Source organism: Periplaneta americana, chromosome 17 (genome assembly GCF_040183065.1).
Source record: "Periplaneta americana isolate PAMFEO1 chromosome 17, P.americana_PAMFEO1_priV1, whole genome shotgun sequence".
Taxonomy (NCBI): domain Eukaryota; kingdom Metazoa; phylum Arthropoda; class Insecta; order Blattodea; family Blattidae; genus Periplaneta; species Periplaneta americana.
Window position 1 is genome coordinate 1,505,775 of NC_091133.1, and position 19,092 is coordinate 1,524,866.

A 19,092-nucleotide genomic window follows, 5' to 3' on the forward strand; every position below is an offset into this window, starting at 1 on the left:
TTTTAAAACTCCATCTTGTTGCCCCAGCTGGTGAAATTGTCTTTGAAACACATTAATCTAATACAGACTATGTGGAGATCGAGAGAAGAAAGCAGGGATACTGGATAAATCAGCAAAAAATATGCGAGCCTTTGTATTTTGTTTAGTGGCTCTTTCCATTATGAGATTTAACTGATGGACACTTAATTTCACATTTCTCCTGAATTGTTCTTATTTGAAAGGTTCCCTCTTATTCTGTTCTTCTTTGTTATGGTATATTTTCTGTTTACTTCTTCGTAGCAGTTTAACATGTCTCTTTGTTCACTACAAAACAATAGTCCCACGTGAGGGGGATCCACTGCAGTACGATATATTTACCATGTGTCATCAAAAATTGCGTACATGCTTCTGATTTCCCGGATGATTTCCAAGTACTTCGGTCATATTTGGTTATGACTTTTATTGCCAATATAATAGTTATTACTATTTTTCTTCTTATTTGAGATCTATACAAATATTCTGCAATGTGGTTGCTACTGCTTTCAGTTCTGCTTCGAAATTTGTTGTTCCTAGTCCAAGTGATATATAATGAGGGAAAATTTTACTGTATATTCTATCTCCTGCTCCTTTTTCTATGTTATTCAGGCAGCCACCGATTTATATTCGTATCCATTCATCTGATGATATTTATTGTTTCTCAGGTTAGCACTAATATTTTAGATGGGAGGTCGGTTGATTTGTGTGTATCTTTTATCAATGATAATTCAGATTTTATATCAGTTTAGCCTAATGAGTTTGTGGGAGGAGCATTGGGTAAAACATTGCATGCTGCTGTGTCAGGAAGTAATTAATTTACTTTATTCTTGAAGGTTTCTCGTGCTGATAGAAATGATTTACAAGAGTTCTTATGGCACCAAGCACGTTTCATGTAATTGAAGGCTTGTACAGATACGGAATTAAAATTTGGGGCGAGTCTTAACAGGAGTCCACCTGTATGTAGGCACCAATTTCACATGACTGTCCACAAGTAGGACACATATAGAGGTTCTTATTTATTGCACATGCGTAGTGTGTTGTAAGGGATACTTAAACAAACAGGGAGCTCCAAATTTTATTTCCGTATCTGTACGGGATCGTCTCGAAGTGGGTTGTTTCCTATTGCTACACTGGGGTAGTTTTAACTACATAAGTTACAATCCTTAGCAGGTTATTTTGACACTGTTCAATCTTCTGTCTGTTACTTCATTTGCAAGGGGTAATGTTTTCCAGTCCACTGCGGGTTAAAGCAAGCAGATGCACTGTCACCTTTACTTTTATTTTTAACTTCGCTCTAGAATATGCCATTAGGAAACTCCAGGAAAACAGAGAAGATTTGGAATTGAATGGGTTATATCAGCTGCTTGTTTATTTGGATGACATGAATATGTTAAAAGAAAATCCACGAACTATGAGGGAAAATACGGAAATTTTACTTGAAGCAAGTAATGAGACAGGTTTGGAAGTAAATCCCAAAAGACAAAGTACTGTATATGATTCTATCTCGTGTCCAGAACATAGTAGGCTACATAGTATGAAATGAAAATATAAAAATTGAAAATTTATCCTTTGAAGAGGTGGAAAAATTCAAATAGGCCTATCTTGGAGCAACAGTAACAAATATAAATGACATTCAAGAGGAAATTAAACTCAAAATAAATATAGGAAATGCCTGCTGTTATTCGGTTGAGAAGCTTTTATCATCTAATTTGCTCTCAAAAAAGGTGAAAGTTAGAATTTATAAAACAGTTATATTACTGGTTGTTCTGTGCGGTTGTGAAATTGGACTCTCACTCTGAGAGAGGAACAAAGGTTAAGGGTGTTTGAGAATAAGGTGCTTAGAAAAATATTTCGGGCTAAATGGGATGAAGTTACAGGAAAATGGAAAAAGTTATACAACGCAGAACTGGATGCAATGTATTCTTCACCTAACATAATTATTAGGAACATTAAATCCAGACGTTTGAGATGGGCAGGGCATGTAGCACGTATATGTGAATACAGAAATGCATGTAGAGTGTTAATTGGGAGACCTGAAGGGAAAAGACCTTTGGGGAGACCAAGACATAGATGAGAGGATAATATTAAAATGGATTTGAGGGAGGTGAAATATGATGATAGGGACTGTATTAATCTTGCTCAGAATAGCGACCAATGGCGGGCTCATGTGAGGGTGGCAATGAACCTCAAGGTTCTCTAAAAGTCATTTGTAAGTATGTAATATTTCTCCTCCGTATCTGAGAACTGGTTCAATATACGAGTATGTTCTATAGGTATTATTAATCACATCCATGTTAGTACCCCATTTGGAACCTGCTAGTCTTTTTAATATTGTTGATTTCTTTTGAACTTCAATTTCAATGTATCAACATGTTGCTTGAGTGAAAGTTTACTGTCTAATGTTATTTCTAAATATGTGCTGCTATTGCTTCTGTTGCCATCTATTAAAATGTCTAGTTCTTCAATCTTGTGTTTTAGCGTGAATATTTGGTAGGTAGTTTTTGTTGCGTTTATCTGTATATTGTTGTTGTTCTTATTGTTGTTAGCCCACTTGAATAGTGCTTGTAAAGTAGGGTTGATTTTTTTACTCGATTTTTCCTTTTGTTAGCTTTCTGTTTTAACTGTTGTATAAATGATTATACTCATACCTTACACATTTGATGAATGGTTTATACTTGTAATTGAATTGCTATGTACTGTACAATATTATACAGCTCTAGCCTACTAAAATATCTGCTTGCTATGTAGCCTACTGTATAGTCAGCAGACTCACTTGCTTGCTGTTCAGGCTTGGGCTGATTACCTGGTGGGTTTTTTCCGAGGTTTTTCTCAGCCATAAGGCAAATATCAGGTAATCTATGACGAATCCTCGGCCTCACTCCATCTCACCAAAAAACTGCATACTAGTAACTCTTGAATTTTAATATTAGAGGAGAAAAATTCGCTCCGGCGCAGGGGATCGAACGCAGGTCCTTGGTTCTACATACCAAGCGCTCTGACCACTGAGCTATGCCGAATTCAATCCACAGCACCGGATCGAATTCTCCTCCTTCAAAGTTTCCCATTATGGCCTGACTCCAAGTTAGGCATATATGTTGACGTATATGTCCAATGTCAACTGCCATTATACTAGCGGCGCACTCAGTTGAGTGACTTACTTGGCCGGGATTCCGCAGTTATATGCACTGCTAGCTGTTGACTGGTTCCACATCTTAAAGCTTCAATGCTAATGTAAGATCTATGGAATATAGGATTAACTACCACAGTTATGAAAAGTACAAGAAGTGACTATTTTCTGAACTTATGAAGCACAATTACAGTATTGCAAAGTATGTTTTTTAACAACACTCGCAACTGCCGAGGTTATATCAGTATCGCCAAAATTTTGTCCTGGAGGAGTCTTTTTACATGCCAGTAAATCTACTGACATGAGCTTGTAGCATTTAAGCACACTTAAATGTCATCGATCTGGACCAGGATCGAACCTGCAACCTCAGGCACAGAAGACCAGCACTCTACCGACTGCGCCACCCAGTCTGACAATTTAATAATTGATATTAATTAAGTCAATATCCGAAATCATACTAAAGGAATGTTTAGTGATGTTGATTCTAATTTGTAAATCATGTTAATAAAACACAATTCTTCTACCGTGAAAATACGGTATTTGTGTATTCAACACGAGTTTGTTCTCCAAAAATATAATTTGGCTTATAATGCAAAGGGAATTATCAGTTCTTTGACATATCAACATAAAGTTCAACTATTTAAATTTTTAATTGCTATTATTTCAGAACGGCCCCGAGGTTCACTCAGCCTCCTATAAAATTGAGTACCGGGTCTTTCCCGGGGGTAAAAGGCGGTCAGAGCGTGGTGCCGACCACACCACCTCATTCTAGTGCCGAGGTCATGGAAAGCATGGGGCTCTACCTCCATGCCCCCCAAGTGCCTTCATGGCATGTTACGGGGATACCTTTACCTTTTATTATAACAATGTTTGTCAAATGAATCTGTCCACTTCTCTCTGTTAAGATACCCTATTCATGTATGTCTAATATGCCTACAATAAAATTAATTCAAGAATGAAAAGCCTGTTGCAAAAGAATCACATTTAAACAAAAACTACATTTTCGTTTCACTGGATACTACCACCTTCGAAATCAGCCAAAAAAAAATATGCCCACTAGTTCTTCTAGATCTATTTGCTTATCTGGATCGAGAAATTGAGAAATATAATCAAAGAGCTCGTTGAGATCTTTCATCTGCTTTTGTAAACCAGTTATGGAGGCATTACTTTCTTTTATGTCCTTGATCACATAGTGACCACTTGGTCCTCCACTACTTTCTGCAATTCACATAACAATACGGAATTTTATGACTAAAGTGTTCATCACAGTAGGCTACATCAGAGCTTCTGACTCCAACAGTTAGATGAACAGCTTAGTAATTGAAGTCCCTGTATATGTCACATGCGGCTTTTTCTCCAAAATAAGCACTTCCCGTGACCAAGATAGAGCACTGAAACAGAATGTGGGGTCACTGTTTGAAAAAAAAATTCTAATTCTGAGATTCTTGGAGGACTTCCATTTGCCTTCTTGTTCTCTGTATACCAGTATTCAGTGTTTGTTGTAGTGTTATTCAGAACTGAATTGTATAATCTTTCATAGCCTATTCCAATATTTCAGGAACCTTCCTTTGCTTCGTGGAGGAGTTACCATTACAAAACTTACATTTCAATGACTAAAAAAATTCCAATTTTTTGCAGAGAGGTTGCAAAAATATCGCCTCCTATTGTTCATCTAAATATGACTAATAGCATCTTAGCATCTCTTCTCGAAATTAATTCGAACTACCTTGGTTCTAATCTCATAAGGAGGAAGGTTTGGGTAATTCAGTCCAATTCTCCTACTTAACACTCAACAATAATTAACTGACTTATGGCAATATATCCGTTATATCTGTACAGTGGAAGTACTGAGAAGAGAAAAGTAAATACAAAAATCTCTTAAAACAATGTGGTGCTCCAATGAATAACTTACAAAGAAAGAATATAATGTGAAAAAAAAAAATAATAATAATATATGTAACTTACAAAATACTAGACCCAAATGTTATGAAATTAATCTCTTTGACAAACAAATACAACCAGATAATAATGAAAAAAGAAATCATTCTGATAATCAGTCTTCATTTTATTCCTCCCAGTATCATCAACATAGGCGTTTTCGGGTACATATCCACCACCTCCACATAGAATGACCAATGTATCTTTCATCCCTCCATCTGTAGTTTCATTATTTCCTAACTTCTGCAACACGTTTTATTGAGCTGGTTTCTTATATCTATGTTTAACAAGCAGTCTATCGAGTATCTTAGCATTCACATCTCTGCAACTGCAATTTTTTTCACTCAAGCTATCATTAAAGTTCTCAAGTATGTTGGACAGAGAACAACTACATATCACAGGCTGTGAAAAATAAATGTTCAATCAAAATAAATTATATAACTAACAAAAACAAGGTCCTCTAGTTTTGAACTGTAACACAAAAAAGAGCTTTTGATGATTAGTTAATATGTAACATATAGGTTCTGACCCTAGTTTGGCATGGCTACTTGGACATTCAAATTAGATACACACGTATTTATTTATTCTCTTACATACAAGTATATATTTTCTGTAAGTTTTATTACAAAACATTACAAGCGATGGAGAGTTTCACTACACTTTTCAGTTAATGCTTTATCATCTTCACTCTTTATATTATTACTGTAAGTAACAGTTCATTTATGATCTTTCATATTTCAATATTTCAGTAAAATTTCTTCGTTCCTCACACTTTTGGATCTCTGCACTCTTTCTTCTTAATTTGATACATCAATTAACTTTATCACCCCACTTAAAAATTAATTTTAGTCCATTGCTAGTCATTGATTCTGACATTTCAGCAGATGTGGTAAATCATGCATTCACAGGTGCTAATCAGGGATAGGAAGGCTCCGTGCAGATCAAATGCTGCAGCACTACCTTCGTACAATGTCTGGCTGGCAAACTAAAAATGTAGTGCAGATTTGATGCCAAATGTCGACACAATTTCTTGACCGTTGGTATGGAGGAGAGGAGCAACGTTTTGTACAAAGAAACATGGAATATGCGAAATTAAGACGTCAAACAGCTTTACAATATGAATTATTCGGCACAGTACAAAAGTATAGGAGCACCACGAATAGCAATCTCAATTATATTACAGTGATGCATCAGTCTGTACCATCCTTACAACACTGCATTGTGAATTGACTGTTTATCATTTGTTACTCGAGTGTTGTGCTTGTAAATATGCCTTGAATTTTAAGAAAGTTTGTGCTATTTGTGGGCTAAAGAAGATGGAGTGTCAAGTGGAAAAAATTAACCCTTCTGACATATTGTTTGTTTGAGTTTAATAGAGGAGCAAAAGAAGTGGAGGCAGCTCGAAACATTTGTGTCGTGTAAAGGGAGAGTTTCATTGGAGAAAGCACTGCAAGATACATCCTACATTTGTTACAGGAACGAAAGCATTAAAAACTTTTATGCTGAGCATCTTACAGAAAAATTAAATCTCGAAGAAGATTGGGATTCCCTTAGTATTTATTAACATCTGAAAAAATGTATCCATGATGATCCAATGGAAGCACTTAGTACATCATCATTTATATTTTTCTCAGTAAAAATAATAAAAATGAATAAATTATAAAAATTAATTCAATATGAATATAAAATCCATTATTTGATTATATTCGCCAGGTTCTTGAACATTTTATTGTATTTGAGGGCCCCTGAGACCACTGACGTAAAATTCACTGATAAAACAAAATTTTCTCTAAATTATAATAAAAATTTAATGCTTAAAAAAGAAAAATCGAAGTGCATAAGTCCCTTGAAGAATATAAAACCAATCCCGGATTTACCCCTAAAATCATCTGCTGATATGTTCAGACTCATAACAGATCATGATTAGTTAGATAAAGACCTTCACAGGATGGCAGCCAGGAAGAAGAAATGTACATAGACCACTCACACAACGACTTGTGAATATCTGCAAGTTTATGAAGATCTAGCAAAATATGGAAGCAAGAAGGAAAATAATTTTATTATTAAATCTTGATCATTAGACTCACACTTCGTCTAATATGCATGTATTTACTTTATTGCTTTCTTTTTTTTTTTTTTTTTTTAACTGATAAATAACTTTCTAGTCACACAAGCATCTCGTTGTAATACAATTTAAGTATGAAACGTGATATCACTTACTGTATTTACCAGCTTCTAAGAACCGTCTTTTCCTCTAAAATGTTTTGCCAAAAGCAATGTCTATACTGCAACCCGAAATTTAAAGTGGAATTCTAGTCATACAAAGTCTCCTAATCTGCATTTATATAACTGGTATCAATAATAACCTTGAAGGAATTGACGACAATTTCATGTTTCAAGACAGTCATAATTTCGCTTCTGATACACAGCAGATTTAAAGATATGGTCTATTATGATTTTCTGGACTTGGAGGAAGAAGATTAAAACCTTTAAAGTAGCCCCACAGTTTTTATATAAGCCTAGGACTGTATACATATATAAATTTCTTTTAGATACCAAATTCTTTAAAACTACTTCAATTCTTTTCAATAAATGTACAGACAAAGGCAGAATAAATAAGTAATTGGTATAAAACCTACCTCTACCCATGATGGTAAATCTTCAATGGCTTCTAAGGGGGAACTTCTCCATTCTTCAGGACCAACTCTCCATATGTTAGTGTCAAATAAGTGATTTTTCAGCGGACCTTCACTCGTTTTTCTCATAAGATAAGCTATGGGGCTTTCACAACATCTCGGCATTCTACTATTTATACGATATACATCTTCTTAGCAGACATTTGAAAACAGTATCCATAGCTTTTAATACTTATGTACGACATCTTTCTTAAGGAGACTGTACTGAGCCGGTACTCCTATCTCTGCTATGTTAAATTGATGATGTCCAAGTGCACATTACTAAAGAAATATTGGAGATAGACTTCTGAATTTTTTATATGTTAGTATCTATGATTCTGTGAGCAAAAGTAAGCAAAAGCCAATATTCATTTCATTTATTTTGAATTAATGTTTTTTTTTTTTTTTTTTTTTTAAACTTTATATTTTGTATGAAATTTTCAACAGAAAATTTTGAAACTATACACAAAAATGTTTGCTTACGATTGAAGAGCTCTGTCTAGGGAAGAAGCATACAAAATTTCAGCTTCCTACCTTTAGTAGTTTCTTAGTAAAGTGCACTTATATATTGAAAACAATTTTAAATGAGAAAACTGCATTTAAAGTTTACATATACCTTTCAAAATTTTCCAGCTCCATAATCTGGATTGTTGGCCTCCTCATCTTCTCTTCTTCTTTTGAGGTTTGTCTTCTTCTGTCTTGCTGCCTTGGACATCAATTCAACTGCCTGATCTGCCTTTGCCACTCGAATATCATCTAACTCTCTGAGAAATGTCAATGTATTATAACCCGGCGCTATACCTAAATTCTGTAACAATTTAGCTTGTCCTTTGTTGCCTACATTGAAACTGATTACTGCGTCATAGACTCCTGCTTTCAAAGTTTTCAAGCCCACAAACGTAGATTTGGAACCCTCAACCACACCAAATTGTTGAAGGATTTATTTGGATTTTGTGTCAATCCGTGTACACACTTCTTCAGGAGGTCTGGATGAGCAAGGTCTATGTATATTGGATTCAATTTTGTCATCACTTCTGCTGGTAATCCACGATGTTTATATGTTGATTTATCCACATTGTATTTACACCCAGAGCAGTGTATATTGGAGAGTACCGCATTCTTTTGATCCGACAAATGCCAATGCGGCAGCCATATTTACTCCTGCGGAGACTCAGTACAACGCAAGACTTGCATAGAAACACAGGTTTCTAGTGTGATATTCCATCGTTGTCTTGAAGAATGCAGTGTTGTTGTGCAGTTAATCAATGTGTAATCAATTGCTGTTGTACTGAATTAGCATTACAGCTTATTGTGTATGCGGGTGACATGAATATATTAGGACAAAATACACAAACTATTAAGGAAAACACCAGAACTTTACTGAAGCAAGTAAAGTGATAGGTTTGGTAGTAAATCCCGAATATTATATGAAATGGAAATATAAAAATTAGAAATTTATTCTTCAAAGAGGCAGAAAAATTATTATATTTTGGAGCAACAGTAACAAATATAAATGACACTCGGGAGGAAATTAAACGCAGAATAAATATGGGAAATGCCTGTTATTATTCGGTTGAGAAACTTTCGTCATCTAGTCTCCTGTCAAAAAAATCTGAAAGTTAGAATTTATAAAACAGTTATATTACCAGTTGTTCTTTATGGTTGTGAAACTTGGACTCTCACTTTGAGAGAGGAACAGAGGTTAAGAGTGTTTGAGAATAAAGTTCTTAGGAAAATATTTGGGGCTAAGAGGGATGAAGTTACAGGAGAAGGGAGAAAGTTACACAACACAGAACTGCACGAATTGTATTCTTCACCTGACATAATTAGAAAAATTAAATCCAGACGTTTGAGATGAGCAGGGCATGTAGCACGTATGGGCCAAAGACGTTATAATAGTATACTAGACTCACACGGAGCACTGGTGTGCTGTCCAAAATTGAAACCAGTCTGCGCATGTTTACGCTGCCATTAAATAGGTACAAACAGCGGTAAACACGAAGCCCGAGCTACTTGCAAAGTGGCTTGTTGCTATTAAAAGAGATAAATTTGTGCCTTCACCTAACGTAAAATTGTGTTCGGCTCATTTTAAAGACACGGATTTTTGGAAAAGTAATGGCAATAGAATTTTGAAAGATGATGCTGTACCATCCCTGTTTAATTTTCCAATCCATTTGCAAGAGGTACGATATATTATCTCTGTTGTTACACTATCAGTATCATTAAAAATCAATCAGTAGTTTACGACAATAAAGAATACTTAAATTGTTAGTACAAGTATATCAGACTGTAGAGAAATCGCACTGAGTGAATTATTTAGACTTACACATCAGTTATTAAACATAATAATAATTAGTGGAAAGATAACTTTTTGTTTTTATTATGTAAATTAATTTATCTGCAAGATAATAAAAATCGATTCAAAATCTACAGGTGGATAAATAAGTAAATAAATAAATAAATAAATGCCTATAATAGCTAAGCCTACTTTGTGAACTTATGATTCAGGGTTCATGATCAATATGTATAGACCTAACTAAACTAATAAATTAGCCAGCCGTGGGTTTGATCTTGTTGGAGAACATGCTATGTTTCAGATGTAAGGAAATGAATACATAATTTCCTGTGGGAACTAAATATCACTAATGGGATTCTAGGAGGGGGGAGGGAGAGAAAAGTTATCATTTTCTGTTAAACCATCTTTTGGCGTTTAACAGCAAATAAACATGATCTACCTAATTAAGTGTATAAATATTTAAACATTTAATATTACATTGTAGCAGATTTTGTAACTTAATAGAGGTTATTTTTTTGTAGGTTGAGACACTGCCCCGTAGGCCATTAAAATTACTTTATATTTGTGAGTGGTCTATGCTGTCATTTGCACAGCAATTTTTGTTGTTGTTTTGTTTTTGCAGATATTCCTAGTGCATTATTTTTCACTGGGGGGGGGGGGGTTTATAAATGCATATAGTTCACATACAAATAACCCGTTTATATTTTGCCGGATATATATTATTAAAAAAGCAAGGAATGCCATCTTATCGATATAACATATGTGCATAAAATTACGTACTATCATTCCGCAAGCAATGATATATATTTATTTATTTATTTAAAATAACAATATATTATGGAAAAAAAATCCACTCATAAAAAGTATGTTTTTTTACATAATGTGATTATGTATAGTTTTTAGGTCTTCATGTTACCTATTAATTGCAATGTATTAGGTACCGGTAGGTTACTTTTTATAGTTGATAGCATTCCCTTTATTAATTGAAGAATGACTTATAAATGTAATGTAATTTTGCTACCTTTGCGCATTATATTTTGCGTGATTACTTATGTTCTGTGGTTTAAAAGTACCGGTAATATAATTTTCGATTCTCTAAAACTTAACAACAGGTCTATACTGATTATCACATATTTATTTCACTTAAGAATTTGATTATAATAAGAACTTGTGTAATCAAGGTGCATGTATTTACGTCTTGTGAACTAAGAGTAATGTATGTTAATATAATTTTCGATTCTCTGAAACCTAACAATATGCTGATTAACGTAAAATTATACACTCTATAATGTGTAGGCCAATTTATGGATGTATGAGCATGTTTTCTATCAATTGCTGCGTACGTATTTTCTTTCTTTTAATGCTTTGACCCATATCAATGAAACTTTGAATATATTTATTTCGTCCTAATTTTACGTTAAACGTCGAAAATGGACATAATCTGTCAATTTTAGATCATCACAGCGTTAAATTGTGTGATTTACGTAATGCTATTATGCGTCTGCTCTCCTACATCATGGCGGCAAGCGCAGTGTTCATTTTGCCCCGGTTTCCTCGTTCCGCGCAGCCGAGACTGTAGGGGCTTGGTATGGGCGAATCCAGAAATCCATATAGAGTATTGTTGGGAAGCCGGAGGGAAAAAGACCTTTGGGGAGGCCGAGACATAGATGGGAGGATACTATTAAAATGGATTTGAAGTAGGTGGGATATGATGGTAGAGACTGTATTAATCTTGCTCAAGTTAGGGACCAATGGCGAGCTTATGTGAGGGTGGCAATGAACCTCCGGGTTCCATAAGTAAGTATAATGAAGTAATATTTCTTATAATTGAAAATATCAAGGTGGGCAAAAGCGGATGTTGGAAACTATTACAAACTGGTATAATACTGGTAATAAAAACAGTTCTTGATTTTCAAGAAATTGTCTTAATAAAGGGAACTTCAAATATCTTATGCTAGCTAGATGCACTCACGAGTTAGAAAATTTATTTTTTACTGTCTTTTCCTTAAATCCAATCCCAGATGCAACAGAATTCAAAAACTGCATTATGATTAATCAGTTTATCTAAATAAAAAAAAGCATGAAAATTACGCAGTTTGCGATTCTGAACAATTAGTTGAGTTTCTAGGTACAGATGTAACTAACCTGAAACAGAAAGGTTTAGTGAAGATGAATGTGAGCAAAAGAAATTGATATATGCCAAATTGTAATTTAATTGAAAATATAAATATTGACTTGAGTGAACAACAAGCTCTTTACAATTTGTTGGGATCAGTTTTGTTCAAAATAAAACAAAATAGGTTATGTAGTATTTGTGAAAACTGTATTTCATCTCTAATAACTGATACAGGGATGAATCTATAAATTTTATTAGCATATTAGTGACTCTGAAGTCGTACAAGGAAATGTCACTTGTATACCCTTGTAAATTCGTGTTTGATGTAATTTTAAATGCAGAAAAACCTAAAATGTTGGTAGAAAATGTATTGACACTATAGGATTTGAAGTCTTCATTCATTAACACTTCAACTCATACATTCCCAATTCGTTATAATATATTTGAAAAAGTCTTATCACTATTTTATGACTGGAATATAGGGTAGTTCACCCTACTATCAGCCACCTCCCAGTAGTCAGTCATCTTGGCATAATTATGAAAAAAATAATTGCATCAAAGAATATGTACATATTCTGTTGGCTCACCAGTACTCTGCCATTCTTTGTCCTGCCCTCGAACCTCTAGTAACCTTTGATGTGAGAAATATAAAGCAATAGTTAGTCTCTAAACATGTTGTGGAGAGCACCATGTTGTTGTTGTTGTATGATATTCTTGTGCGTTGAACAACAGGCAGTGTCATTTTTATAAGGTCAGTATTTCGTTATAAGTCATAGCCACTTAAAAGAGTGATTGAGTGACTTGAAATATTCTAGAATAGTTAAATGAGCATTGAATTTGTGTTTTAAAAGTGTAAAGTTCAGTATTTCAATGGAGCTGACTATAGGAGACTTCAGTAAGTTAGAGAAGCCAGTAGTCAGCCTAATATGACAGATAGAGGCTGACTATTGGTATCTTGATTAACCTATAGTCAGCCACCATCTCAAATATTAAAATCTAAATAAAATAATGTAATAATAATAGTGTAGAACTCATGAGAAGTTACCTACAACTTGCTCCCTAAATATACATTTTATAGATAGGCCTATAAATAAAAATGTTTTCGACTAAAAGGGTGAAACGACCGATTCACCAGGGGCGATTTCTCTGGGCATGCTATGCTTGCTGCGCAAGCCCAATATTTTCGTAGAATGTGTATTTCTCAAAATGGGATTACGTACATTAAAATTTCTTTTGATTTTTGGAATACTGTATAGGCGTAGTACTACCATCCGCAGGTTGCACACCGCAGGTATCGCAACGCTTGCTCGTTTCTCGGAGCTACAGGAAAGACGTAGAAATAGCAAGAATATGATGCGCGCGCAAGTGCCTTCCTCCTTAGTCCGTCCTAGGCGCACATGCTTCTGTTATGTGTTGTTTGAAGCTCTGGTCGGAGAGCTACACCAACGACTATTTAACATTACACAGAGCAGTATTGACAGTGGGAATGTGCTGTGATTTGCGAGTGCAATGTAATTGTATGAGCGGAATGCATTATGTTAGCTGCTGCAAGTATTATTAATTCTTAAACATTAATTTGAAGTATTGCAATGAGTTCAGAATTGTGTGTTATTGAAACCTTACTATTAAATCCATTTTCCCGAAGGACTATTCAAGAGAAGACAGACATTATAGAGAATATGTGCGCTCGTTCAGTGCAGCTCAATACAACAATGTGCATTGGTTGACAGGGTCGAAAAAAACTAAATAGACTGTTTTGTTGGCCTTGTTTGTTATATTATATCGAACTTCTACATCTGATAAGCGAATATGATCCATGACTCATAATGATTTCACAATTATAAAATAAATTATTTATGTGGGTCTGATTAGTTTTATTAATTATGAATTATTATATCCTCCTATCTTCCCCTATGAATAAAAGAGCAAGCCTAACTTTCGTGACTAGCATTCGCCCCTGCGATTCACCAATATGAAGAGAGAGGGAGTTAATGGAAGCTTTGCTTGAGATGCAGCAAAATAATTTAAACATTGGTAAGGGACATTGCAAGAGGGACAAAATTTTGAAGAGCATCTGTTCTGGCCAGGTCCCTTATCAAATACAAAAAAGCAACGACCAGTTGAAGAGAGAGTTCCAAGTACTATTTCATCAGCAGCATGGCGTGAGTTCTTCCATAAAAAGAACTTGACCAAAATCGAGGAAACAAAATTAAAACAGAGAAAAGAGGAGAGGGAGAATCGAAAATCTCTTATGAAAAATAGCAAAGACAAAAAAAGGAAATCTACATTCATCTCAGATGCAAATGCTGATCCAGATGATGAATCTCAGGAAGAGGACAATTATTTAAGACAACTGTGTACTGCTTGTAATGATGAACTTATTAGTGACGTTGAAGATGAAGATTTGAAAAATATTTGGTGTGATAATTGTTCAAACTGGTTTCAATTCAAATGTACTGGGCTTAATGCATTGCCATATGATATTGCAGAGGGTAAAGAATTTCACTGTCAACTGGACCTAACACACAGCATTGTGAAGGAAATAGCCATTAGTGCCCTCAAAGGATCGGTTCAGATATTGAGAAATCATTTGTATGGGAGTGATAATGGAAATTTCAAGTTATCTTAACCGATGGCTGTTGATTGGTTTAGATATCAATGCCAACAAATCCGTACTATTATTTTTCTCGCGGTATATGACATTCCAATCATTCTAACCTATCTGACGATATTTCCCCCCTCCCCCTTCTTAACTGTAAATGAGCACAAACGCTACTTAGGTGTAAATTTTTCTGACATTTTGTATATTCAATTCCCTAACCGTTTCAAATGTATATCATTTTACCTTTTAGGTGTGTTTCCAAATTATATGTAATACGCTTTGTCAAATCTGGCAACCCTTTCGTAAGGGAAGCTAAATTTATATTAGGTCTATATTTTGCTGATTTTTTTTTTTTTAAGGAATATTGTTTCAATAGTGTCTACCTCAGAAATGCCTTCTGTAATTCCTTCTATTTATTTTGTAATACTGTATAATGAAAGTACAGTATAATGTTTATTTTATCATATTCTAACAGTCAAATTGAATTTAACCTAAATTTGGTTTAGAGGCTGAGTACTGGTTTCAAGCTGGCTGGATGCTGGATTTATGTGGCCGAATACTGGAGAATTTGTTACTACTAGGAAAATATATTATTTTTAGTCCAAAAAGTGTAGTTATAATGTTATGTCATGTGAAATTTCAAAACTAGACTATTTGTTTGTAATGGTGATTAATAAAGGAAATAATGTTAAATGGTTTTCTTATCAGAAACTACTCTAGTGTATTACAGTGCTGTTAACAGACTGACTAATGGTGCAGTCACCCTATTTATTGTTAAGAAAATTGTCTGTTATAGAAAATGCACTACAACAATCTGCTGAATGTGGCGGTTGAAATGTTGGTGTGAGAATTGCACTAGAAAATTGCTGATGTTATCCCTATTGAAATGGACATAACAAATAATAAAGTGTTATCTCTCATGAGTCATTTCATTATTACAATAATATTTATTAATTCTTGTCTCCTGTGTTCAATAAATTACAACATGTATGATATCGCCTTTAATTACCTTTCTTCTACTGCTTACTGCTTACGGTTCTGTGCCGATCAAGGAGTAAATATGAATAATTTCGAGAGAAAAATTGTTCCGGAGCCGGGTATCGAACCCGGGACCTTTGGTTTAACGTACCAACGCTCTACCACTGAGCTACGCGGGAACTCTAACCGACACCGATCCAATTTTTTCCCTCTATATCCACAGACCTCAAAGTGGGCTGACAACCGTCAAGCAACCAACATTGAGTGCACACTAACTCCGTGTGACTTAAATTGTGGTTTTCTGTTAACGAACAGTGACGTGTATTATGCAAATCAAGATTTCAGGTATAACTCCCTGTAAAGTTGATTTGAATAATTTCGAGGGAAAAATTGTTCCGGAGCCGGGTATCGAACCCGGGACCTCTGGTTTAACGTACCAACGCTCTACCACTGAGCTACCCGGGAACTCTGACACCGATCCAATTTTTCCCTCTATATCCACAGACCTCAAAGTGGGCTGACAACCGTCAAGCAACCAACATTGAGTGCACACTAACTCCATGTGACTTAAATTGTGGTTTTATGTTGACGAACAGTGACGTGTATTATGCAAATCAAGATTTCAGGTATAACTCCCTGTAAAGTTGATTTGAATAATTTCGAGGGAAAAATTGTTGATTATTCAAATCAACTTGACAGGGAGTTATACCTGAAATCTTGATTTGCAAGGAGTAAATATGGCCGCCGCCGTCGAGAATGCGGTACTCTCTAATATACACTGCTCTGTTTACACCAAGAGTCTGATCCCTTAGGAAACATTCCCATTTTTCAATTTTAAAATGTTCACCACATGGTTTCTCATTCACAACTTATCCTTACTGTTGTCTATACTAGTTGCTGTGACCACACCACTCAGTGAAGTAAGGCCACGCTTTTGCCAGCTCCCATCTGTTGAACCAGCATTTTCTTGAACTGCTTCCATTGCTGCCTCAACCATGCACTCTGTTGCCACTTCTCCAAGAGACCTTTCTATAACTTCAGTTACTTCCTGGGGCCTGTTTCTCAAAACTCATGGACTAGTAATACTAGTCTGTACAGTAGTAATATTAGTTTATTTTACAAGTCTGTGTTTCTAGAAACTACAAGGGTAAAGTAGTAGTTAGCAGTTCACAGACTAGTAATATTGGTCGATTTCACCAGTTCATAAGTGATTCTGTTTCTCAAAATGCTAATCTAGTTGATTACACTAGTATTCAACAGGAATATTCCTACAAGACTCTAAAGACTGGTGATTTCTATATTATCAGTTACCAGTGACAACCTTTCTCAGATAAAACAAAATATTGTAGTTATTTTCTTTTAATATCTGGTTTGGTGATTCCGAATGAAGTCATGAAGAAGTTGTGAGAAGAGCTAAAACTGTATCGAGAAAGAACAATTATTATTCCTTTACGGGAGCATTGTTTAAATATAATGAACGGTTTAGGTAAAGTACTGAAAAGCTTGAAAAGTTGTTAAATATAGTGGGACCTGCCATAACAAGACAAAAAATAATAGAAGTCTTGCATTATCAGCAAAGCTTCAAATACAAATTGCTCTACAAATCGGGATGTTGATTATTTTCCAATGCCATCTAGTCTTTCTGTCCTAGACCAGCAACACTTGCAGAATTTTTTCCTAATAATCTAATACCAATTCATCAACTAATTTTTACTAGCTTTCCTCCTCCACTGCCAGTTCTTCTGACATTGTCAACTTTAACCTACAAATTAAATATATAACGGCAATAATTTATGAATAGATAAAATGTAAAACAAAAAAAATTAGCGAATTTTTCATCAAGTCATAAGTGGCATTCATGTCGGCAGTAGACCCACTAGCTACATCATATGTTCAAATTACGATACTGTGAATTTGAAATGGTACTTATCAAAATTGCTTTCTTAATGTTGGGCCAGTAAGTGTCCCTAACGTATGCATAATCTTTGTTCTGAGGTATCAGTTCCATAGCCTCACACATTACAACACTTTTTGTCCATTCGTTTATTTCATCATTTTTTGTTAACATGCTTGAAAAAGCACCGAATAATAATCCTTTGATTCATTAATCATATTGAGTATAGTTAATTTGCTTTCAACTGATGGAATTTCAACCGAAAAGAGAAATCGAAACCACAATACAAACAACTTAGCCTTCTAACCTCAAATAACAATACCTACCAATGACTATAAACAAATGAACTCAATCAGCTGACTGGTGAAACAGATCATGTAACTAGTGAAAAATTGTCACAAGTTACTAGATTAGTAAAATAGTTTGAGAAACAGAATCTACTAGAGCTGGTGAAATATACTCTGGTAACTAGTAACTGGTGAACTACTAAACTAGTATTTTTGAGAAACAGGCCCCTGGAATCTTGTACGTGGTTTGGGAAGATTCAACACAGAGCACAAAACTTTACTAGCACCACTTCTATCCCACTTCCCTTTCCTATGCAACGCATACTATACACAAATCTCAAATTCGCCTCATACCCATTGTTTGTATATTTAGAGGAAGGAAACGTATGTTCTTCTCCACAGTTTTTGCACACTAACACTAATCTACAAGCTAAACCCAAGCTCTTTTTAGTATTTTAAGATATAATTTGGTAGGTGCAGTCCATGTTCTAAAATTTTCCCCACAAAATCCAAATATATTTTGCCAAGGTGAAGTGTCATGGCGGACGCGCGCAAGGCTGCTACCAACGAGCACAGAATACATAGAGTAGACACTAGCATCTTAATACCATTGGACGGAGTGAAGCCGGTTTCATGGGCCTGACGCCATCTTGTTGCTACCAAAACATTGCAAAATAGCTATTACGTTATAGAAGATCTTATGATAATAGGAATTCCATATGTCCCTAATTTCCTGGAGGACTCACACTTCCTTGTTTGTTTCGTAATATAGAATCCCTAGGCACATATTTCTAGCAAAAATTGCAAAACTGTAATCGATAAATCACATATATACATATTTAAATTGACAGCTCTTCAAATTGCAGTATGGTATTTAATAGGTACTCTGGAAAGTTAAACAAACAATAATGATAAAAAAAGGAAGATAACAGTTTGACCTTATTTTGCTACTAGTCCAATAAAAATGCTAGCCTATAATAAGTACTTTCATAGATTGATCCATTTGCTTCGATTTAATAATGCAACTTGCTTCTTAACGCAAATTATCATTATCTTCCTTTTGCCAGTATTTCGTATAGATGTCCCGATTTTTGTTTAGAGAAAAAGTGGAATGCTCTTAACCATATAATATTTGATAGGCTCTTCGTTTATAGTATATAATTA

The 19,092-nt window shown here is 34.8% G+C and overlaps 1 protein-coding gene across 8 annotated transcripts in view; it reads right to left on the reverse strand.

Annotated features, from left to right (window-relative positions):
* LOC138693009 (uncharacterized) overlaps nucleotides 1-18,505 on the reverse strand; it is an 82,099-nt gene extending 63,594 nt beyond the window's left edge. For 3 of the 8 annotated variants that reach the window (XR_011330202.1, XR_011330197.1, XM_069816518.1), the window contains exon 1: nucleotides 16,627-18,504. Coding sequence is in view for 2 of the 8 variants with exons in the window: in XM_069816518.1 (XP_069672619.1) it covers nucleotides 16,627-16,744 (118 nt within the window). In the remaining 6 variants the exon portion in view is untranslated. Of the gene's footprint in view, nucleotides 1-8,371; nucleotides 8,793-16,626 lie in introns of all 8 variants that reach the window. The other 5 variants (XR_011330201.1, XR_011330200.1, XR_011330198.1 and 2 more) reach the window with 4 other exon arrangements.
* Between the last annotated feature and the right edge of the window lie 587 nt (nucleotides 18,506-19,092).